Source organism: Pogoniulus pusillus, chromosome 34, assembly GCF_015220805.1.
Source record: "Pogoniulus pusillus isolate bPogPus1 chromosome 34, bPogPus1.pri, whole genome shotgun sequence".
NCBI lineage: Eukaryota > Metazoa > Chordata > Aves > Piciformes > Lybiidae > Pogoniulus > Pogoniulus pusillus.
In genome coordinates this window covers 1,603,819-1,626,853 of record NC_087297.1, presented here as the reverse complement: position 1 = coordinate 1,626,853, position 23,035 = coordinate 1,603,819, and the positions used below count along the sequence as shown (strand labels likewise).

General features: G+C 51.8%; 1 protein-coding gene across 2 annotated transcripts in view; it reads right to left on the bottom strand.

Moving 5' to 3' along the window:
* RBBP8 (RB binding protein 8, endonuclease) overlaps positions 1-19,030 on the bottom strand; it is a 56,103-nt gene extending 37,073 nt beyond the window's left edge. The window contains exons 1-3 of one of the 2 annotated variants that reach the window (XM_064170621.1): positions 18,788-19,030; positions 14,949-15,169; positions 4,180-4,222 (exon numbers count right to left, since the gene is read on the bottom strand). In XM_064170621.1, coding sequence (XP_064026691.1) covers positions 4,180-4,222; positions 14,949-15,060 — 155 coding nt within the window. In that variant the 5' untranslated portion in view covers positions 15,061-15,169; positions 18,788-19,030. The remainder of the gene's footprint in view (positions 1-4,179; positions 4,223-14,948; positions 15,170-18,787) is intronic. The other variant, XM_064170620.1, reaches the window with a different exon arrangement.
* Between the last annotated feature and the right edge of the window lie 4,005 nt (positions 19,031-23,035).

Genomic DNA, 23,035 nt, shown 5'->3' with positions numbered 1-23,035 from the left:
TACTTTCTCCTCTCTGCCACAACTGGTGTAGGTGGCAGAATCCCCCTCCATGACACCTCCCCAGCCCTCTCCTCCAGACTCTTCCCCAACTTTGTTGCCCTTCTCTAGACCTGCTCCAGTCCTGCACTGTCTTGGAGTGAGTGACCCAAAACTGAAGCCAGCACTCAAGCTTTGGCCTCACCAGTGCTGAGTACAGGACAATCCCTGCCCTGCTGGCCACACCATGGCTGATTCAGGCCAGGCTGCTGGTGCCCTTCTTGGCCACCTGGGCAACCACGGCTCATCTTCAGCTGCTGTCAACCAGCACCCCCAGGTCTTTCTCTACTGGGCACTTTCTAACCAATCTGCTGGAGCATTCCTGGGGTTGTTGTGGCCCTAGTTCAGTACCCAGCACTGGGCCTTGTTGACCTCATGCCATAGATCTCAGCCCATTGATCCATCCTGGCCAGGTCCCTCTGCAGAGCCTTCCTACCCTCTGGCAGTTCCACACTCCCTCCCAGCTGACTGTCACCTGCAGACTGACTGAGGGTGCCTTGATACTCTCCAGATCATTGATGAAGTCATTGTAGAAAGGCAGCCCCAGCACTGTCCCTGGGGAACACTACTTGTGACTGGCCATGAGCTGGAGTTAACTCCATTCCCTATCACTGTGGGCCTGGCCAGCAGCCAGTTTTTCACCCAGGAAAGTTTTCACCTGTGCAAGCCACAAGGTGCCAGTTTCTCCAGGAGGATGCTGTGGGAGACAGTGACAAGCACTGTGCTGTGCTGCAGCAGAGCAAATCAAGTACTGTAGCACAAAGCAGTCAGAGAAGAACAGCCATGGTCAGCACAGGAGACATTTCCACACCTCGTGTTACAGGAGAAGGAAAGATGGATTCCAGCAGCTGGCACTGACTCTTATGGACAGACCACCTTTGTTTGCCTTCCAGCAACAACCATCAGCACATCAGGGAGTTCTGGGAGCAACTGTCACAAAAGATTGAGAGTGGTTTGAGCTGCTGTTGTACAGAAAACCCCCTGATGACCTCCTTTTTGAGATGAGAGGAAGCTGCAATTCCTGCTTTTACAAGCACAGAAATGGAACTAAGAGAGACAGCAAAAAACCCTTCCTGGAGTTCAGGAGCAAGAAAAGTGACAGCATGATAAGACAAATTCTTAGATTGATTTGGGTTGGACCTTAAAGATGATCACAGAATCAGGCAGGTTGGAAGAGAGCTCCAAGCTCATCCAGTCCAACCTAGCACCCAGCCCTGGCCAATCAACCAGACCATGGCACTAAGTGCCCCAGCCAGTCGGCAACTCCACCACCTCCCTGGGCAGCCCATTCCAATGCCAATCACTCTCTCTGCCAACAGCTTCTTCCTAACATACTGTTTTTTAGGTAGGACTCACACCACATCCCACGCAGCTATCCACAACCCAGGGACACGGCAGCAGATCCCTACCTGCAGGAGTGTCCCTGGGTGTCACTTGCTGCTGATTAACTCTCGCTGCTGTGCTCTCTTAGTTATCTGCTCCTTGCACCTCCATATAGCTTTTTGTAGGTGAAAACTAAAATATTCTTTGGTTTCCTTCCCAAAGGGGAATTGATTGGGATGGGAAGGTTGAACAAGTTCATCTCCACAGCTTTGTTCAGAGCTAACAGCCCCCCCAGGAGCAGAGCACTGCTCGCTCCACGCCAGGGACACTGGGACAAGGGCACCAGGAGCACACTCGGCTGGCAGGATCTGTCCCCGGGGCTGTTCCCCACAGCCACTCAGCCACGGGGTCTGGGGTACCCTGGGGCACACAGCCTGCAGCCTGCACAGTGGAGCTGTGTCCCCAGGGGACGAGACCAGCCCACTCCCAGGACTCGGCCAGGCCAGCTCCTGGTGCCCTCAGGCAGGCTCAGAGCCCCGTCAGGGATTCCCATCCCAGCCCCAGCTCTCCTCGCTGCCCAAGCCCGGCTCTAATGCTCCTGCCATGGGCAGGGACACCTCCCACCAGCACAGGGTGCTCAAGGTCTCATCCAAGCTGGCTTTGAACACCTCCAGGGAGGTTGTGGAGCACAGAAGCACCCAATGTGATCAAAGATCACATTGGGTGCTTCTGTGCTCCACAACCTCCCTGGGCAACCTGTGCCAAGATCTCACCACCCTCAACTTGTGTCAGTGGTTTTATTATATCTACCATAATTACACTGTTGGCCAAATTGAAGAAGAGATTAAGTAATCTATTTTTATTCCTCCTACACCAGACTTTTAGAAGTGCAATTTCTAATGCAGGTCATGCCTAATATTAGCATAAGATTAAGAGAATATTAACAGAATTAAACCTGAAGGAATAATTGAAACATTAGCAGATCTCCTATCTCTTCTCACACATTCACAGGTTGCACTGGGTTAGAAAGGATCCTCAAAGGGCATCTCATCTGCACTGAGCAGACACTGCCAGCTAGAGCAGGCTGCCCAGGGACACAGCAAGACTGATCAGGAATGTCTCCAGGAATGGGGCCTCAACCTGGGCAGCCTGTGCCAGTGTCTCACCATCCTCACTGCAAACAATTTCTTCCTCATCTCCAGTCTCAATCTCCCCTCTCCCAGCATAAAGCCATTGAGGTGCTGGAACATGTCCAGAGAAGGGCAACAAAGCTGGTGAGGGGCCTGGAGCACAAATCCTATGAGGAGAGGCTGAGGGAGCTGGGCCTGTTTAGCCTGGAGAAGAGGAGGCTCAGGGGTGATCTTATTACTGTCTACAACTACCTGAAGGGACATTGTAGCCAGGTGGGGGGTGGCCTCTTCTCCCAGGCAACCAGCAATAGAACAAGGGCACACAGTCTCAAGCTGTGCCAGGGTAGGTATAGGCTGGATGTTAGGAAGAACTTCTTCACAGAGAGAGTGATTGGCATTGGAATGGGCTGCCCAGGGAGGTGGTGGAGGCACCGTCCCTGGGGGTCTTCAAGAAAAGCCTGGATGAGGCACTTAGTGCCATGGTCTGGTTGATTGGCTAGGGCTGGGTGCTAGGTTGGACTGGGTGATCTTGGAGGTCTCTTCCAATCTGGTTGATTCTATGATTCCTCATCTTGTCACTCCCAGCCCTTGTCCAATGTAACTCCTCAGCTCTCCTGTAGCCCCTTCAGGTACTGGAAGGCTGCTCTAAGGTCTCCCTGGAGCCTTCTCCAGCTCAGCCAGTCCCTGCAGGGGAGGTTCTCCAGGCCTCTGATCATCTTTATGGTCTCCTCTGGACCTTCTCTATCAGGTCCACGTCTCTCTTGTGTTGGGGTGTCCATAGCTGGCCACAGCCTAGCAAGTGAGGTCTCAGCAGAGCAGAGGGCAGGATCCCCTCTCTCCATCTCTGGCCACAGTGCTCTGGATGCAGCCCAGGCTGCCACTTGCCTTCTGTGCTGCCAGTGCCCATTTCTGGCTCCTGACCAGCTTCTCATCTGGCAGCAGCCTCAAGTCCTTCCCTGCAGGGCTGTTCTCAATCTCTGCAGCCCCCAGCCTGTGTTGATAGGGAGTTGCCCCGACCTAGGTGCAGAACCCTGTACTTTGCCTTACTGAACCTCCTGACACCATTCAATGAAGGAAAAGGAAAAGCTTATTTAATGCTGTAAGTAGATTGTGATTCTGCTGCACATGGAGATCTTGGAACTCAGATTGTTTTGCCCCAAATGGCCTCTACTGAACAGAAGTAAGAATCACTAGCAAATAATATAAGTCTTAAAATGCAAGACTTGAGGGTATATTAGCAAAGGTATTTCCAGAATCTTTACTGAAGGAGTGAAAGCTGAGTTAAGGCACAACACCTGACACTGAGGGCAAACACAGAGCAAGGAAAAGCCACATTTCTAAACCCAGCTGCCCTGGTGCCCTGTCACTTAATTCTCTTTTACAGCTGTGACTTCCCTTTCAAAGAGCCTCCCTAATTAGCTTTCATATTAATAAGTCAGCATCTTAGTAGGCATTCCAGAAACCCTGAAGAGCTGAAAAGTCATCTGCTGGAGGAAGGCAGAGCTACTGTTGAGGCTACACAGCCTGGAAGTTTGTGTGTATCTTTAGATGACTTCAGCTGAATAACCAAAGTGAGCAGAGTTTTATACATGCCCAAGGAGAAATCTCAACTGGTCTTAGAAGAATTAAGGCTCATTAAAGGGACTCAGACACTCCTTTAATATATTAGGTCATCAGGATGAGTACTTACAAGCATCTTTCCTTTTTCAGCTTAGATATTTTCAGCTGTAAGCCTGAAAAGTGGAAAGAAGAAAACACAAGTTAGAGAATTCTGCTTCAAAAGAATGAGACAACAAACTACCACAGAGCTGTCAGGGCTGGAAGGGACCTCAAGGATCAGGCAGCTCCAACCCCCCTGCCATGGGCAGAGACATCTTACACTAGGATCAGGCTGCTCACAGCCACATCCAGCCTGGCCTTAAAGACCTCCAGGGATGAAGCTTCCACCACCTCCCTGGGCAACTTGGTTCCAGTGCCTCACCACTGTCATGACAGGGGCAGTGCTTTTGCCAGTGACAGCTGCACAGGAGAGAAAAACTGTCACTAATTTGGGTTTGCTCTGCACTGCTGGAGGAGGTTGCACAGGATTTTGGAAACAAACAGTAGTTGCTGTGATCTCTAGGAATAGGGACTTCTTAGAAACACAGGCTCCCACCTGGAGAGGTGCAAAACCAGCTTGGTAAGAAGCCACAGGTGCACAGCAGGCCCTGTCGGTGTATTTTCACTGACTACAGCTGCAGAAGTAGCACAAAGTATGTTCTGTGTACACACAAATGTTGCACTTGAAATGTGGCATCCCAGCAGGGAGCTGTAACATGGCCTGCAGGGAACAGGGAATACACACTGCAGAGCCTCAGGGCACACAGGGACAACCTCCCCTGCTGCAGGGGTGCCACCAGACCCTCTCAGCAAAGCTCCTTTGGAATATCTTAAGGAGAACAAAGGAATGATTATTTCACTGGGGCTGATCCCCAGCAGTGTGGACAGCAGGGGCAGGGAGGGAATTCTGCCCCTCTGCTGTGCTGAGACTGCACCTGCAGTGCTGGGGCCAGCTCTGGAGCCCCAAGCACAAAAAGGACATGGAACTGCTGGAGCAGGTGCAGAGGAGGATCAGAGATGATCCAAGACTGAAGCACCTCTCTTATGACGACAGGCTGAGAGAGCTGGGGTTGTTCAGCCTGGAGCAGAGAAAGCTCAGGGCAGACCTTAGAGCAGCCTTCCAGTATTTGAAGGGGGCTACAGGAGCATTTGGGAGGGATTTTTGGCAAAAGCATGGAGTGAAAGGGGTGATGGCAACAAACTGGAAGCAGCTGGATTGAGCTCAGGCATTAGGAAGCAATTCTTCCCCAGGAGCATGGTGAGGCACTGCAACAGGCTGCCCACAGAAGTCACGGAGGCTCCAAGGCTGGATGTGGTGAAAGCCAGGTTCACTAGGACCTTAAGCAAGCTGCTGTAGTTGGAGGTGGAGCTGGAACTACATGATCTTCAAGGTCCCTTCCATTCTATGGCCCTGTAACCTGTTGCCCTTCTCCCATTAAGACCCACACACTCCTAAACCTGTGTTCTGTGCAGAAGTAAAGAGGCTTGCAACGACCAGTGGCCTGCTGGCAGCCCAGGGGTAGGCAGCAGTTCAGGCAGCTCTGCATGTTTGGGGCAGGAAGATAAAAGTGCTCTAAGTACAGCACCACTTAACTAATGGGCTGCAGGGCTATGGAGATTTCTGGGACACTGCCCACAGATATGCTGGGCACTCCTGCTTCACATGGTCAGAAATAAGGGTGCAAACATCCATCCCACAGGAATTCCCATGGCATCCAAAAGCAACCTCACTGTTTTCCAAACTGCTGTACTTTTCTTCAGTCTATGAAAAGCTGTGAGCAACTTCAGCTGGAAAGCTTGTCAGAGCTCCTGCTAGTGTGAGCCACTTGGAACAAAAACACTTCTGACAAATCCAAACTCAACCAAAACTCACACCTGATGCTACATCTCAACAGGGAAAATGCAGGGCAAGGCAGCTGACAGGCTTCTTGCGGCTCTCCCTGCCACACTCAACTCAGAGTAGCTCAGAGGAGGCTGAGGAGAAACCTTCTGGCTCCCTGAAGGGAGGCTGGAGAGAGGTGGGGGTTGGGCTCTTCTAGCTGGTCTCGGGTGACAGGAGAGCAAATGGCTTCAGGCTGCCCCAGGGGAGGTTTCCGTTGGACGTTAGAAGAAACCTCTGAAGCACTGAAAGAGTTCTCAAAGCCTGAAACAGGCTACCCAGGGAGGATGTTAAATCCTCATCCCTAGAGGTATTTCAGAGTGGCAGAGATGTGGTGCTGAGGGACATGGTTCAGCTCCAGATTTGGTGAAGTCAGACTAGAGGGCACTGATGCTTTGATAGGGGAGGTCTAGGCTGGATGTCAGGAAGTGCTCCCTCAGGGGTAGGTTGGATGCCAGGAAGCACCTCCCTAGGGTTAGGTTGGATGTTAGGAAGCACTGTCTCAGAGGTATCACAGTATCACAGTCTCACAGTATCATCAGGGTTGGAAGAGACCTCACAGATCATCAAGTCCAACCCTTTACCACAGAGCTCAAGGCCAGACCATGGCACCAAGTGCCACGTCCAGTCCTGCCTTGAACAGCCCCAGGGACGGCGACTCCACCACCTCCCCGGGCAGCCCATTCCAGTGTCCAATGACTCTCTCAGGGAAGAACTTTCTCCTCACCTCCAGCCTAAATCTCCCCTGGCACAGCCTGAGGCTGTGTCCTCTCGTTCTGGTGCTGGCCACCTGAGAGAAGAGAGCAACCTCCTCCTGGCCACAACCTCCCCTCAGGTAGTTGTAGACAGCAATAAGGTCTCCCTTGAGCCTCCTCTTCTCCAGGCTAACCAATCCCAGCTCCCTCAGCCTCTCCTCGTAGGGCTGTGCTCAAGGCCTCTCCCCAGCCTCGTCGCCCTTCTCTGGACACGCTCAAGCATCTCAATGTCCCTCCTAAACTGGGGGCCCAGAACTGAACACAGTACTCAAGGTGTGGTCTAACCAGTGCAGAGTACAGGGGCAGAATGACCTCCCTGCTCCTGCTGGCCATACCATTCCTGATGCAGGCCAGGATGCCACTGGCTCTCTTGGCCACCTGGGCACACTGCTGGCTCATATTCATGTGGGTATCAATCAGCACCCTCAGATCCCTCTCTGTCTGGCTGTTCTCTGGATGTGTTAGTGTTAGGTCAGAGGCTGGGCTGGATGACCTCAGGGGTGTATTCCAGCCTCAAAAAATCTGTGAATGTTTGGATTTCATCATCATAGAGACTTCATCATCATAGAGGTCTTTTCCAGCCAAAACAGTTCTGTGATTGTATGGAAGAGGAAAACTACTGGCTTGAGGATTTCACTCTTCAGGCCACTTAGAAGATAAGTCAGGCCAGTCAGAGTCTCAGAGAACCCATGGCACAGGCTGCTACAAGATGCCAGTAAGACAAGGAGACAAAAATGCAGAGAGCCCACTTAAAGAAACGTCCTCAGCAAACCCAGCAAGATTGGTTCTATCTCCAAGTGCCCAACACCTGTGAGCTGTTGTGCTCTATCATGCACATCAGCACAGAAAGAAGGTTGTTTTTTTTAAGTAGCTGCTATTCATCAAGTCAATTAGGCATCTGCAATTAGAAGCCCTATAAAGTGTGCTTTAATGCTGCTCCACGCCCAGCAGAAGGAATGAAGCTGCACAACAATGCATCTCCTGTATGAACAGGTTGTCTGTTCTGCAGGGCTTTAGGATTGTAACATTGGCAACCTGAGCCACAGATGGTACAGGCAGCACTCAAAAGGCCCAGTTCTGTGCTGCAGGTAACTCAATCTCCCCTCTCACCTGAGCTCAAGAGGAACCACACCAGTTACTTAAATGTTGCATTTTTCCCTAATTCAAATGACTGCAATGAGGAGGCAGGAAACCAGCTTGATACACTTATCCAAGAGCATTGAATTACTGCCTCCAGTGTAATCTCTTCCTTTGCTTGTCCAGAGCACTCAGAGGTTTTAAGTTTGCTCACTGAAAGAGCTTTGCTTTTCCAGATTTCCTTAGTTCACACTCCGGTGAGAGCAGAAACTGCTGTGGGGCTGCAGTGTGTGTGTCCTGACTCAGAGCTAGCCTTAATGCAGGGTTTCTGTGGAACACACAAGCCATGGCTGAGGGAGCTGGGGGTGTTTGGTGTGGAGCAGAGGAGGCTCAGAGAAGACCTCACTGCTCTCTACAGCTCCGTGAGGAAGCTGCAGTCGGGTGGAGTTGGGCTCTTCTCCCTAGAATTAGGTGATAGAAGCAGAGGAAACGTTCCAGAGTTGTGCCAGGGGAGGGTTAGGTTGGAGAGGAGGAAAAATGTCTTTGGTGCCAGAGTGGTCAGGGATTGGCAGAGGCTGCCCAGGAGTCCCCATGCCTAGAGGCACTGCAGAAAGCTGCGCCCATGGCATGTGGGGACATGGTTAAGTAGCCAGGGTGGTGCTGGTTTCATGGTTGGACTCAATCTTGGGGATTCTCCAATGCCCCAATTCTGTGATTCCATAAACCTGGCATCACCTCCAGCTGAGCAGTGCTTTGGTAAGGGCCATGCACTGCCACGACAGCGATGGCCTGCGACGCTCATCCGGCAGATGAGCTAAACACACAGCGCTGCTTAGTGAAGCCTGCTGCTGGATCAGCCTCTGCGCCCCTACTGTTGCAATTAATGGTATGACAGCTTCTCTGCTGATGGATTTTCAAGTGCCTGAATGCCTGCAGAACCTTTGCTGCTGGAATTTTCTCAGAACAGGTTGGACAAGCTTCTGCCAGCACCCACACAGGCATAATCCTGCCTTAAGGGCACAGAGATGGACCAGATGACCTTCTGAGATCCCCTCCAGCCCTGTTTTGTATAATCACTTCTGAGGAGCTTCCAGTCATTTCCTTTCCTAAAGCAATCCATCAATCAGACTGCTTTCCTCAATTTGCTTTGCATCTGTCACTAGTTTTCCCCCTATTTATACTCCCTGCTTTTCAGAGGCAAGGAATCAAATCACAGAATGGTTGGGGTTGGAAGGGACCTCTGAAGATTATCAATTCCATCCACACCATGACAGAGCAGGATCACCTAAAGCAGCTTGCCCAGGAACATGTCCAGGAGGGCCTTGAAATTCCCCAGAGAGGAAGACTCCACCTCCCTGAGCCTGCTCCAGAGCTCTGCCACCCTCACAGTAAAGAGTCATTGAAAAAAAATCAGGTTAGCTCTTGCTAGGAGAGTTTGTGTGCACATTTCCACACTGAAATACAGTTTGAGTCTAGAGCTTTAGACTCTGAGTCAGGAAACAAGCTGGTGAGCCCCACAAGGAGCAAGCAGCCACATAATTCTTTTGAGCTCCATGCAACAATCAACATCTGTAGACATCAGGTACTTCATAAACAGCATTCCTAAACCCCTTTCCAGCTGGTGAGCACTCTGCAAGTGCCCCACAGTCTGCAGGCAGGAAACATAAGTCAATATATAGTTTAACTATCATCATTCTGAGTTGCTGATCACTTGTGAATTCAGTCAGCTGACACTGCTCATGCCCAGTATCTTTTGGAGATGGGTTGTAGCAGCCATACAGTGGGCTTAACAGCTGTTGTCTCTCTACATGATAGAGAAAATCCAGAGAGATGGAGACATTCAGAGAGACAGAGAAATCTCTTTCAATGCTGGAGAGGAAATGGACTTTCCTTGATAAGTAACTGCTAGAAGGCCAAAATGTGGAGGTTTTTCGGCTAGTGATCAGTTTAAAAGATTAAGAAGCTGGGCTTCTTTAGCTCCCACGGGGGCAAAATACTCTCAATATCATAACATGAAAAAAAATTATCAATGAAATCCATTTCAAACTGCTTCATGTATTTTCTACATGAAACATTTTCTACATTTTCTACTGTTTCATGTATTTTCTCCCTATGAGGAGAGGCTGAGGGCGCTGGGGTTGTTTAGCCTGGAGAAGAGGAGGCTCAGGGGTGACCTCATTGCTGTCTACAACTACCTGAAGGGACATTGTAGCCAGGTGGGGGGTGGCCTCTTCTCCCAGGCAACCAGCAATAGAACAAGAGAACACAGTCTCAAATTGTGCTGGGGTAGGTCTAGGCTGGATGTTAGGAGGAAGTTGTTGTCAGAGAGAGTGATTGGCATTGGAATGGGCTGCCCAGGGAGGTGGTGGAGGCACCGTCCCTGGGGGTCTTCAAGAAAAGCCTGGATGAGGCACTCGGTGCCATGATCTGGTTGACTGGACAGGGCTGGGTGCTAGGTTAGACTGGATGATCTTGGAGGTCTCTTCCAACCTGGCTGATTCTATGATTCGACTCTCTCTTCTGTAGCTGTACACACCTGCCACAAACCCTACTTTGATGGGTTGGCGAGAGAACACTACCATGCAGTGTTCAGTGCATGGTAGATGTAGAAGCTCATTATTTCATTGCACATGAAGAAGCTGGATTTAAATTTGCCATTAGGAAGAAAGCCTTCTCTGTGAAGAGGATGAGGCACTGCAACAGGTTGCCTAGAGAAGTTATGTAGGCTCCAAGTCTGGAAGTATCGGAATCCCGGCAGGACAAGAGAGGTTAATCTGCCCCTGTGCTCAGCACTGTTCAGGCCACACCTCGAGTGCTGTGTCCAGTTCTGGGCTCCTCAATTCAAGAGAAATGTTGAGGTGCTGGAAGGTTTCCAGAGCAGGGCAACAAGGCTGGGGAGGGGTCTGGAGCACAGCCCTATGAGAAGAGGCTGAGGGAGCTGGGGGAGTGCAGCCTGCAGAAGAGGAGGCTCAGGGCAGAGCTCATTGCTGTCTGCAGCTCCCTGAAGGAAGGCTGTAGCCAGGTGGGGTTGGGCTCTGCTGCCAGGCAGCCAGGGACAGAAGAAGGGGACACAGCCTGAAGCTGTGGCAGGGGAGGTTCAGGCTGGATGTTAGGAGGAAGTTGCTGGCAGAGAGAGTGATTGGCATTGGAATGGGCTGCCCAGGGAGGTGGTGGAGTCTCTGTGCCTGGAGGTGTTGAAGCCAAGCCTGGCTGGGGCACTTAGTGCCATGGTCTGGTTGCTTGGCCAGGGCTGGGTGCTAGGTTGGGCTGGCTGAGCTTGGAGGTCTCTTCCAACCTGCTTGATTCTATGATTCAATGGTGTGGGAGAGGTCCCTGCCCATGACAGAGGGGTTGCCACTAGATGATTAATGTTCCAACCCAAACCATTCTGTGTTTCTATGATACATGCAGAAAGCTTTTTCTCCAACTATTATCTTCCCCTTAATCCACCCTCTGCCATCTTGAATGTAATTTTTTTGCTGACATTTGGATTGGAAACTCATGAGTCAATTTTAATTCTTATTTATAGACTTCAGAAACAAGCAAAGTCCAGGCAAGCCTGCGTTTGATGTTGCTAAAATATCTCCCAGTGCCGTTTTCTCCAAGAGGATCCCCACCTTCTGCAAAAATTAACTCTCCTTCAGGCGTGTCTTTGATGTTATCATTGAAGACCTAATTTTACCTAACACGGTGTGGGACATACTGACAAAGGGCTAGGCATGAAAAAAAGCTGCCCAGTGGCAAAATCCTCTGGCCACACCCAGCATGGAGTCTAAAAAGTATCTACACTTGCATAAAGAAAACCCAAACGTGCTGCACACCCCGAGAAAGTAGAGGAAGAGTCACTTAACATCCCCCCCTACACCAGAGCTTTCTGTTTGCTCAGGTTTTGCTGTTCAGACATGCCATAGATTGCCAGATCCCATCCTGTCAGTGCTTCTGCAGCTGACAGCACACCCACTCAGAGCAGACCCAGCAGGAATTTCATAAGGGAAAAGTTATGAAAAATAAGGTGTTTGTGTCTGGGGACACGAGGGAAAAGGGTGTTTCTGGGACACAAACTGAAAGGGTGTTTCATGCTGTCACAGATACTTCTTTAAACACAACAACAGGCTACTTTCTGCTACATCTCCCCTTCAGCTGCCAAACAGAAGTTGGAAAAGCCAGCAAACAGAGAATTTAGATCACAGAATCACTGACATTTCGGTTGGAAAAGGCGTTTCAGCTCATCCAGTCCAACCATTCCCTCACTCTGTCAAGGCTGGGACCAAGCTGTGGCCCTCAGCAGCACAGCTCTGCCTCTCTGAAACACCTCCAGGGACAGGGATGGGCCTGTGCTAGCCTCTGAGAACCCTTTCAGGGGAAGGGGTTTCTTCTAATGTTCAACCCAAACCTTCCCTGGTGCATCCTGAAGCCATTTCCTTTACTCTTGTCACTAATTCCTTGGGAGAAGAGACCAATCTCCACCTGGCCTCATCCTCCTCTCAGGGAGCTGTCTCCCCTCAGCCTCCTGTGAGCAACTCCTCTTCTCCAGACTCCTCTATAGCTCTCTGTAACTCTTCTATAGCCTCCTCTTCTCCACACTAAACCCCAACCAGCTCCTCCCCAGCCCTGTTCTCCAGACCCTTCCACAGCTTTGCTGCCCTTCTCTGGACCTGTTCCAGCCTCTTAATGTCTTTACTGGAGTGAGAATCCCAAAGTTGAACCCAAGACTCAAGGCATGGTTCAAGTGCTCAAGTGCTGAGCACAGTAGACAATCCCTGCTCTGTTCCTCCTGGCCACACCATTGCTGATCCAGACCAGGATGCTGGTGGCCGCCTTGGCCACCTGGGCTTGTCTTCAGCTGCTGCACATCAGCACCCCCAGGTCTTTGTCTGCTGGGCAGTTTCCAGCCACTCTGCCCCAAGCCTGGAGCATTCCTGGGGTTGTTGTAACCCATGTGTAGGACCCTGCACTGGGCCTTGTTGAACCCCATGCAATTTGTCTGAGCACATCAACCTGGATTATCCAGGTCCCTCTGCAGAACCTTTCCACCCTCAAGCAGATCTACAGTGCCAATCAATTTAGGGTCATCTGCAGACTTAGTAAGGATACCTTGATCCTATCATCTGGATCAGTGATGCCCATGTGTGTTGGTGGAAACACCCAAGGCCACTGGAATGGCTTGGCTACAACAGTTTGCTTGCACAACTAAAGCTCTTACTTCAGATAAACTCACCTCTTTTTATTCCAGGCCTACTATAAACCAAATTTAATGCAAAGGGATATGCAAAATGGGACATTGTGAAATTTAATCAAATGCTGTTCTAATTCAAAAAGAATGGATCCCAGAATGGTAGCAGACAGAAGGGACCTTTGGAGATAAATCAGTTCAAGCCCCTGCTAAAGCAGGGTCACCCATAGAAGCCTGCCCAGGGTCACAACATCCAGGTGGGTTTGGAATCTCTCCAAAGAAAAAGACTCCATAACCTCTCTGGACAGCCTGCTCCAGGCCTCCAGCATCCTCACACCAAAGAAGTTTCTCCTGGTCAGATGTAACCTCTTGGGTTCCAGTTTGTCCATTGTCCCTCGTCCTGTCACTGGGCACCACTGAAAAGAGCCCAGCTCTATTCTCTTGCCCCTGACCCCTTAGTGCTTGCTGAGCATTGAGAAGATCCCTTCTCAGTCTGCTCTTCTCCTAGAGCTCTCAGCCTTTCCTCCTCACAGAGATGTTGCAGTCCCCTCAGCATCTAAGTGGCTCTCTGCTGGAGTCTCTCCTGAACTGAGGAGCCCAGAAGTGGACACAGTTCTCCAGATGTGGGATCACCAGGGCACAGCTGAAGGGGAAGAGAACCTCCCTTAACCCACTGGCCACACTCTTCTTCATTGCTGTGACTTAAGAGTAGCAGAATGAAATGCTAACTCCTCAGGAAATATTTTTAGCAAACCATTTTATGACTACTTGTAAAACAAGATTATAGTAAGAACACAAATGTAAACATATGGTGCAATAATCAGTCTTTGAGTGCTATTAATTGCCTACTACCACTGGAGAATTAAAAGATACCAACAGTCAATCCATAGTGAAATTGGTATCAGAGGTCACAAAATCTAATGCAAACATAAGCTACTCTATGGGAGGATTTGTCCAGAAAGTTTGTAACACTAAAAACTGAAGAAGCATTTCTCACTTCAGGACTAATGATCTGCAGTGATGTTTAGCACAAGTCAGGGGAAATAAACAAAACAAAACATTTTATAGAGTCTCAAGTGACTAAAGCCAAGGGCAAAAGAATCACAGAATGTTAAAGGCTGGAAGGGACCTCCAAAGCTCATCCAGTCCAAACCCCCTGCCAGAGCAGGATTACCCAGGGCAGGGCACACAGAAACACATCCAGGCAGGTCTTGAATGCCTCCAAAGACTCCACCACCTCTCTGGGCAGCCTGTGCCAGGGCTCCAGCACCCTGACAGTGACAAAGTTTTTCATTATGTTCACATGGAACCTCCTCTGCTCCAGCTTGCACCCATTTGCTCTTGTCCTGTCCTCGGCCACCACTGAGCAGAGCCTGGTTCCTTCCTTCCTCCTGACACTGCCCTGCACATCTTTAGCGCAACACTGAGAGCAGCCCTCAGGCTCTTCTGCTCCCAGCCCCAGCTCCCTCAGCCTGGCCTCACAGGAGATGTTTCACTGCCTGCAGCAACTTGGGGGCTCTGGGATGGGCTCTCTCAAGCAGTTCCCTGAGGTCTTTCTTGAACTGAGAGGCCCAGCACCGGACACAATATTCCAGATGTGGCCTTACCAGGGCAGAGAAGGGGAGGAGAACCTCTACCAAAAAATTTCCTTGAATCATCCAATTTGGAAACTTTGAACCAGAATCCATGGACAGTGAAGTAAGAGAGAAAGATTTCCTAAGCTAACAGAGCTCTCCTGTAATGTCATGTTGCTTATGCCTTCACAGAACCCTCTGTACTTGTTGAGAGTTCAACTATAACCCTGTTAACAGGTTCAGGTGGTGAATCTATAATGATCAGCTGCGATTACCCAGTCCAACTTTCTGCATAAGACATTCCAAATCTATCCCATTCCATGCAGACACAGTAGTACTCTGCTTCCAAGTCCCCCTGTGGCAGCAGCCAGCCTCCCATGACACCAAGCTATGACAGCTTACCTTGTACTTCTTTATCATGACATTCTTTCAGCTTGGACCACAGCTCCTTGAAGAAATCTCCTGCAGGTTCTGCAGAGCTAGGGCTCCCACAGCTTCCTCCAGATGCATTCATCTTGCTTAGTTTCTGCTCCCAACTTCTTATTTGCAGAACTGGCTCAACCCTCACACTTGAAGTTTCAAATTACATAATGATGGAACAGTTTCTGAAGACAGGTGTGTGCCTGGAATGACAAACCAACAGCACCTCATTTGTCAGGAGCTTGCAGCCACAGACTAAACACAAAGCCTGCTGTCCCTGTCAAGTTGTACTCTGATACCGACATCGCCCTGAAAGTGTGGAATCACAGAACTGAAGAATGGTTTGGGCTGAAAGGGATCTTAAAACACATCTACTTTTCAACCCCCTGCCATGGGCAGGGACACCTCCTGCTAGACTCTAATGAATCACACAAAACAGTAGAGGCTGGGGGGGATCTTTAGACAGAGTATAATCCCTCTGCCAAAGCAAGGTCACCTAGGGCAGGGCACACAGGAACACATCCAGATGGGTCCTGAAAGTCTCCTGAGGAGGAGACTCCACAACCTCTCTGGACAGCCTGCTCCAGGGCTCCAGCACCCTCACAGTAAAGAAGTTTGTCCTTGTGTTGAGGTGGAACTTTCTAGGGAGCTCAAAATTGGACATAACATTCCAGGTGTGGTCTCACCAGGGCAGAGCAGAGTTGCTAAGCATTTTACTGTAAGTCTTTACAGACTAACAGAATTTCCCCCTCCTCCTTAACCAGCTAGGAACTTAAAATTACATCTAGATGTTTAGGAGCCTTTATTCTTTCCCTGTGTAAAGCCACAGTTAAACAGAATTCCTGTTTTCCAAGAGGAACCCATGCTTCCACAAGTCTGTCTGGCAGCAAAAGCACCTGTCCAAAGTTTTGTCACAGAGGTATTTGTTTATACACATCCCTTACACAAACAGGATTCAAAGGGCACCCTTCTGCAAAGGAAAGCTCACACCCCTTGAAGTCTTCACCCTGCTACATTGAGACGATTCTGGCACCCTGATAAAAAAGAAATAGGAAAGCAACCTCAGCATTCACTCATCTCCAAACCAGCAGCATTCGAGAAGAAAACCATCAACATCAGAGAGCTCCGTCTCAAAAATCAGCCTGCCTACACAACTCTAGCAATCCCACCCATCATTCTGGCTTGTTCCGAAGGCTTTCTTAGCGCAGACGATGCCCTCGGGTAAACTACAGGGGAAGCACCGGTACTTGGGTCTGGCACGGAGCCAAGCTGCCCTGCAATTCCACTGGCACTGGGCATGCAATAGACCCTAAAGCGTTAGGGGTCAGAAGAGACATCTGAAGTTCATGGAGTCCAACCCCCTGCCAGAGCAGGGTGACCTAGAGCAGGTCACACAGGAACATGTCCAGACAGGTCTTGAAAATCTCCACAGGAGGAGACTCCACAACCTCTCCGGGCAGCCTGCTTGCCCCAGTGCTCAGTCACCCTCACAGTGAAGGTTTTTCCTCGCGTGGAGGTGGAACTTCCTGGGCTCCAGTTTATAACAACAAAATCAAAGCACAGAAGTTGCTCAGAGTTTCTGCAAGCGATTAGCACACCAACACAACACAAACAGGGACAAAAGGAGATGTGTTTTGACAAGCTTCGCCTGCTTCAAGATCCCAGAACAATCTAAAGCTTTGAATCATAGAATGGTTTGGGTTGAAAGGGACCTCTCTAGGTCACCTTTGTACATGTGCTCAACCTGTCTTCAAACAGAAGGCCCCCAACAACGTTCAAGATCCTTTGACAGGTCTGGGCAGTTTTACAGGTGTAAAAGGTGTTCTTAGCTTACTTTCTTGTCCTAAGAAAGGCTTTTCTAGTCCTCAGGGAAAATAATGCCTAGGATGGACGTGCAGATAGGTGCAGGCAGGGAGAGAGAGCTGGGAGGAAGCACAATGCCAGCCCCTAGCCCTGTGCTGTCCCAAAGCAGCATTCCTTGCCCGGTGTGCAAAGGCCACTCACAGTATCACAGTCTCACAGTATCACCAAGGTTGGAAGAGACCTCACAGATCATCAAGTACAACCCTTTAGCACAGAGCTCAAGGCTAGACCATGGCACCAAGTGCCACGTCCAGTCCTGCCTTGAACAGCTCCAGGGACGGCGACTCCACCACCTCCCCGGGCAGCCCATTCCAGTGTCCAATGACTCTCTCAAGGAAGAACTTTCTCCTCACCTCCAGCCTAAATCTCCCCTGGCACAGCCTGAGGCTGTGTCCTCTTGTTCTGGTGCTGGCCACCTGAGAGAAGAGAGCAACCTCCTCCTGGCCACAACCTCCCCTCAGGTAGTTGCAGACAGCAATAAGGTCTCCCTGAGCCTCCTCTTCTCCAGGCTAACCAATCCCAGCTCCCTCAGCCTCTCCTCCTAGGGCTGTGCTCAAGGCCTCTCCCCAGCCTCGTTGCCCTTCTCTGGACACGCTCAAGCATCTCAATGTCCCTCCTAAACTGGGGGGCCCAGAACTGAACACAGCACTCAAGGTGTGGTCTAACCAGTGCAGAGTACAGGGGCAGAATGACCTCCCTGCTCCTGCTGGCCACACCATTCCTGATGCAGGCCAGGATGCCACTGGCACTCCATACACAGAGAAGAGATACCAGGTTTATTAGGATGCTGTGCAGCACTGGGTGCTAGCAGGGTGATGTCCAGAGGCTAAGACACCTTCTAGGCCACAGGCTGTATACAAAATAGACACCTAAGAGCTACAGAGCACGGGAAGTCACTCTGCCACTCCCAGCTCCAGGCATGAAGACGGCAATCCACTGCTCCCGCAGCTCAATGCTTCTCCTGGCACCACTGCTGCTCAGCCAGGCGTGACACCACCTCCCACCCTACCCCTGGCTGCAAAGCCTCAAACTTTTGTTAGTCCCTTTCCTCTTGACAAGAGTTTAGGTCTCTCCAAGGGCTGCAAGAGAAAAGGGGAACGCTGCAGCAACCCACACGCCAGCTCCTCTGGTCGCAAGGCTCTGCCCTCTTCTAAGCTTCATGTCCCATTATGTGCATTACCAGAAGGGGACTACAGGGAAGCTGGGGAGCAGCTGGGAGAACTTACAAGGACTTGTAGTGATAGGATGAGGGACAACGGCTTTGAGATGGAAGAGGAAAGAGACTGAGACTGGAGATGAGAACGAAATTCTTTGCAGGGAGGGTGGTGAGACACTGGCACAGGTTGAGGGTGCTGAGACCCTGGCACAGGTTGCCCAGGGAGGTTGGGGAGCACAGAAGCACCCAATGTGATCAAAGATCACATTGGGTGCTTCTGTGCTCCCCAACCTCCCTGGAGGTGTTCAAGGCCAGGCTGGATGAAGCCTTGAGCAACCTGTGCTTGGTGGGAGGTGTCCCTGCCCATGGCAAGAGGATTAGAGCTGGATGCATCATCTTTAAGGTCCCTTCCAACCCAAACCACTCTATGAATTTTTACCCCTTAAAAGCTTTATTTCAATCAGCCTTCCAACACCTGTAGGCAGGCCAGGCACCAGGCCACTCTCAGCCGGTGCTTTGCTCCTGATTAAGCCTAGCCCAGGACCTAAACACTTCCATTCCCCTCATCTCGTAACCACAAACTGCCTCCCGACGCTCGCCTTCAGCGGCACCGACGAAGCACCGAAGCCGCTCCTCTGTGTTTCCACAGGCACACGCAGCCTCTCCGCGTACCCACAGCGCAGAAGTGCCCGACCAGAACCGAGCAGCCCCAGCACCGACAACCTCCGGTACCGCCCAGCGGCGCCTGTCCTTTCGCTTTCCGTTTCTCTCCCCCTGCACAGACAGCAGACGCAAAACTCACTGGTGAGGCTGGCCGGGGCGCTCGGAGGAGTCCCGCCATGACCAGCGCCTGAGGGCTCCTCCAGGCGGGAGCGAACCCCGCGCCTCAGCCGCTCCAACTTCCCGCCAGGCTTCCGTCACGCCCAGGAGCCGGGACGGCAAAGGAGGGCTCGGGCATGTCCCACACGCCCCTTCCCCCGAGCGGCACCGAGGCCGCCCGGATCCTCCGAAACGGAGAGAACGGGCAAGTGCGGCTGGTCCCACGGGCCCTGGAGAGGCGGCGGGCGCAGGGCCGCTGGCTGCGGCGGGGCCGGGGCGGGGCGGGTCGGGTCGGGTCGGGCCGGGCCGGGCGGGTCCTGCGCCGGGCGGCGGCGGCGGCGGGCGGCGGCGGCGGCGGGCGGCGCGCGCCGTTACCTGGTTGGCTGCCGCAGCTCCGCGCGAAGCGGCGGGAACGGCACCGGCGGCGCCAGGCTCCGCCCCGCGGGGAGCTATCGCGAGAGTTACGCCTGCTATCGCGAGAGCGGGGCGCGGAGCTGCTGCGGTGTGTGAGCGGCTCCCGGACCCGCGCACCCTCTCAGCTGGCGACTGACCCCGCGCTGGGCTTCCCGTGGGCTCGGTTCGGCTGGAACGCACCGGCTGACTGCAGTCCAGCCCGAGCCCAGCTGTGGTCTTGCCCGAGACAGTCACTGGCACTGGAATGGGCTGCCCAGGGAGGTGGTGGAGTGGCTGTGGCTGGAGGTGTTGCAGCCAAGCCTGGCTGGGGCACTTAGTGCCATGGTCTGGTTGGTTGGGCAGGGCTGGGTGCTAGGTTGGGCTGGCTGAGCTTGGAGCTCTCTTCCAGCCTGCTTGGTTCTGTGATTCTCTGAGCCTGGCACTGTTTTGTCTGCAGCTGTGGCATGTGCTCAGCTCCACATCTGCATGGTCAGCAAAGACCGCCAGGGATGGGGCTTCAGCCGCCCCTCAGGGCAGCCTGCTCCAGAGCTTGGCAGCCCTTGGGGTGAAGATGCTGTATGAGCAGGGCCAGAGGAGGGCAACCAAGCTGGGGGAGGGTCTGGAGAACAGGGCTGGGGAGCAGCAGCTGAAGGAGCTGCTGAGGGTTAGTGTGGAGCAGAGGAGGCTGAGGGCAGAGCTCATTGCTCTCTGCAGCTGCCTGAGAGGAGGCTGCAGGCAGGTGGGGGTTGGGCTCTGCTCCCTAGGCTCAGGTGATGGAAGGAGAGGAAATGTCCTGAACTTGTGCCAGGGGAGGGTTAGGTTGGAGAGGAGGAAAAATGTCTTTGGTGCCAGAGTGGTCAGGGACTGGCAGAGGCTGCCCAGGGAGGTGGTGGAGTGCCCATGGCTGGAGGTGTTGCAGAGAGCTGTGGCCACGGCAGCTGGGGCCAGGGTTTGGTGGCCATGGAGGGCTGGGTTGCTGGCTGGACTGGGTGATCTCAGATTGCTTTTCCAACTGAACCTGTTCTATGATTCTGTGACTTGGGGCCATTTCACCTGGTTCTAGAGAGAAAGGTCTGAAGCCCAGCTGGCTGCAGCCTCCTTTCAGGGAGCTGTAGAGAGCAATGAAGTCTCCCTTCAGCAGACTAAACTCTTCCATTTGTCCAGCTCGCTCAGCTGCTCTTCACCAGCCCTGTTCTCCAGACCCTTCTCCCCAGCTTTGTTGCCCTTCTCTGGATCTTCTCTAGCACCTCAGTGCCCTTTTTGCAGTAAGAGGCCCCAAACTGAATGCACTACTCAAGCTGTGGCCTCTCCAGTGCTGAGCCCAGAGGACAATCACTGCCCTGCAGCAGCCAGAGGAAAGCCAAGAGGATGAGGCAGGCCTCAGTGGATGCCAGGGCTAAACATGGCACAGAGCACTGTGGCAAGGCAAGGCATGGTGTGAGGGCCTGTGTGAGAGCAAATGCAGCCCATACAGGAGGAGCTCCCTTGAGAGAAGCTTGCTGGTTTAGCTGTAAAGTAAATCTCTAGGATGCACTGGGGGCAAAAGTGGCCTTGCTGCCAGATTTCTGCAGTCTGCTGACTTGTGGCATTTGCACCCTGAAGATACACTTGCAGTGCTTCCCTCTCCTTTATCTTAACAGGTTTGTGGGTTTATCACCCTAGCAGACAGCAGAACAGCCTGGAGCCTATTTTAATGTGAGTATGAAAAGCAGTAAATTGATGTGGTTAGCATGGCATGAGGCAGCTGCACTCAGTGGCACTGGGGATTGACACCCAGGTGATATATCTGCCCAGAGGGCAGGTCAATATTCTCTCATTCATTGAGACCAACCCTGCTGTCTGCCATGTCATAACTCTCTTGATTGTTAGTCTGTAGCTGTCCTTAGGAAGGGACTGGAAATAAACCAAAGCTTTTACTGTTGCTGTTCTGCCTTCACATGATTCCATTGGACCATTTTAGTGCTTGCAAAGACAGCTTAGTGGTACAGTTAGAGGAGGTGATGGTGGTCAGTCTGAAAGGCACAGTGCTGCCAACACATAGTGTCTAGGCTAGCAGTGGTGGTGTGGAGGAAAAAGTGGGTGTTAAGGTATTTATCTGCTCTGGTGAGACCTCACCTGGAGTACTGCCTCCAGCTCTGGAGCCCTCAGCACGGGAAGGACATGGACCTGATTGAGCCATGGAGAGGAACCATGGAGAGGGCTGCCATGGAAATGCTTAGGGGGCTGGCACACCTCTGCCATGAGTACAGGCTGGAGAAGAGAAGGCTCCAGGGAGATCTAATAGCAGCCTGCCAGTACCTGAAGGGGACTACAAGAGGGCTGGAGAGAGACTGTTTGCAAAGGCTTGCAGGGACAGGACAAGGGCAATGCTTTGAAACTGGAGCAGGGCAGAGTTAGGTTGGGCATCAAGAGGGAGATCTGTACAGTGGTGAATGATGAAACACTGGAACAGGCTGCTCAGGGATGTGGTTGAGGCCTCATCCCTGGAGATACTCATTATCAGACTTGATGTGGCCCTGGGCAGCCTGCTGTAGGTGGAAGTGTCCCTGCTGCCTGCTGGGGGCTGGACAAGATGCCCTTGGGGGTCCCTTCCAACCCAATCCAAGCTGTGACTCTGTGAATTAAGCAGGCTTTTAATCTGTTCATGCCTTCCTGGTTTCCCATGCAATACATGCCTTGAATTTTGAGGTACTTTGAAGATTCCTTGTCTAACCACTTGTTTATCCACCCAATAAACCCAGTGCTCAGTAGCTCATCAGCATATTAGTTATGCTGTAGGTTTGCTCTGCTGCCATATCAGTGCACACATGGTACAAGTCAAATTAGCTACATCTGTGGAAGATGCAGCCATAAAAGGTCGTGACAGGCACTTGGTCTTTCTTCTACCTCTAAAGGTTTGTGTTGTAGGAAAGTAATAATTTCCTTAGAGCTGAGAGAAACTAAAAATGCCTTAAATGTATGCAGAGATCTGGTAAGTAGCAACAAAACAGCCTTCTTCTGAGATACTGGGCTCCAGCTGGCTCTGCTGAGCTCTAATTGAGAGAGCCCTGGGGCTGCTTAGCCTGGAGAAGAGGAGGCTATAAGTATCTGCAGAGTGGGTGTCAAGAGGGGACCAGGCTCTGTCCTCTGATAGAACAAGGGGCAATGGACACAAACTGGAAGCCAGGAAGTTCCACCTCAACACGGGGAGACTCCTCTTTACCATGAGGGTGACAGAGCCCCCAGGCAGGCTGCCCAGAGGGGTTCTGGACTCTCCTTCTGGATGTGTTCCTGTGTGACCTGCCCTGGGTGATCCTGCTGTAGCAGAAAGGTTGGACTCCAGAGGTCCCTTCCAAGCCCTACTGCTCCTGTTCTCTTGCCAGTTGTATTTCACCCTAAACTGGACCTTGCTTTCTGCTGGTGGCAAGCTCGTTTTGTGTCCCAGTAAAGTGGGAAAGTAACTTCTTCTTACATGGAACTGCACAGCAGTGTAAAGGCAGTGACTGCTGCAGTGCTGTCTGCTCAACGAGATGTGATACTGGGTTAAAAGCAGCAGCTGGGCTTTGCCTTTGTCTCCCCAGCAGGTTTATTTGGTTGTCTGGATTTTGTGCTCACATACATGGCCACCAGCTACTGAAGAGAACCCTGGCTCCTTAAACATACTAGAAAATGACTGAATCACAGTGTGGTAGGGGTTGGAAGGGACCTCAGGAGATCATTGAGTCCAACCTGCCTGCCAGAGCAGGAACACCTAAAGCAGGTCACAGGAACACATGCAGGTGAGCCCTGAAAGTCTCCAGAGATGGGGCCCCCACAATCTCTCTGGGCAGCCTGCTCTGAGCTCTGCCACCCTCACAAT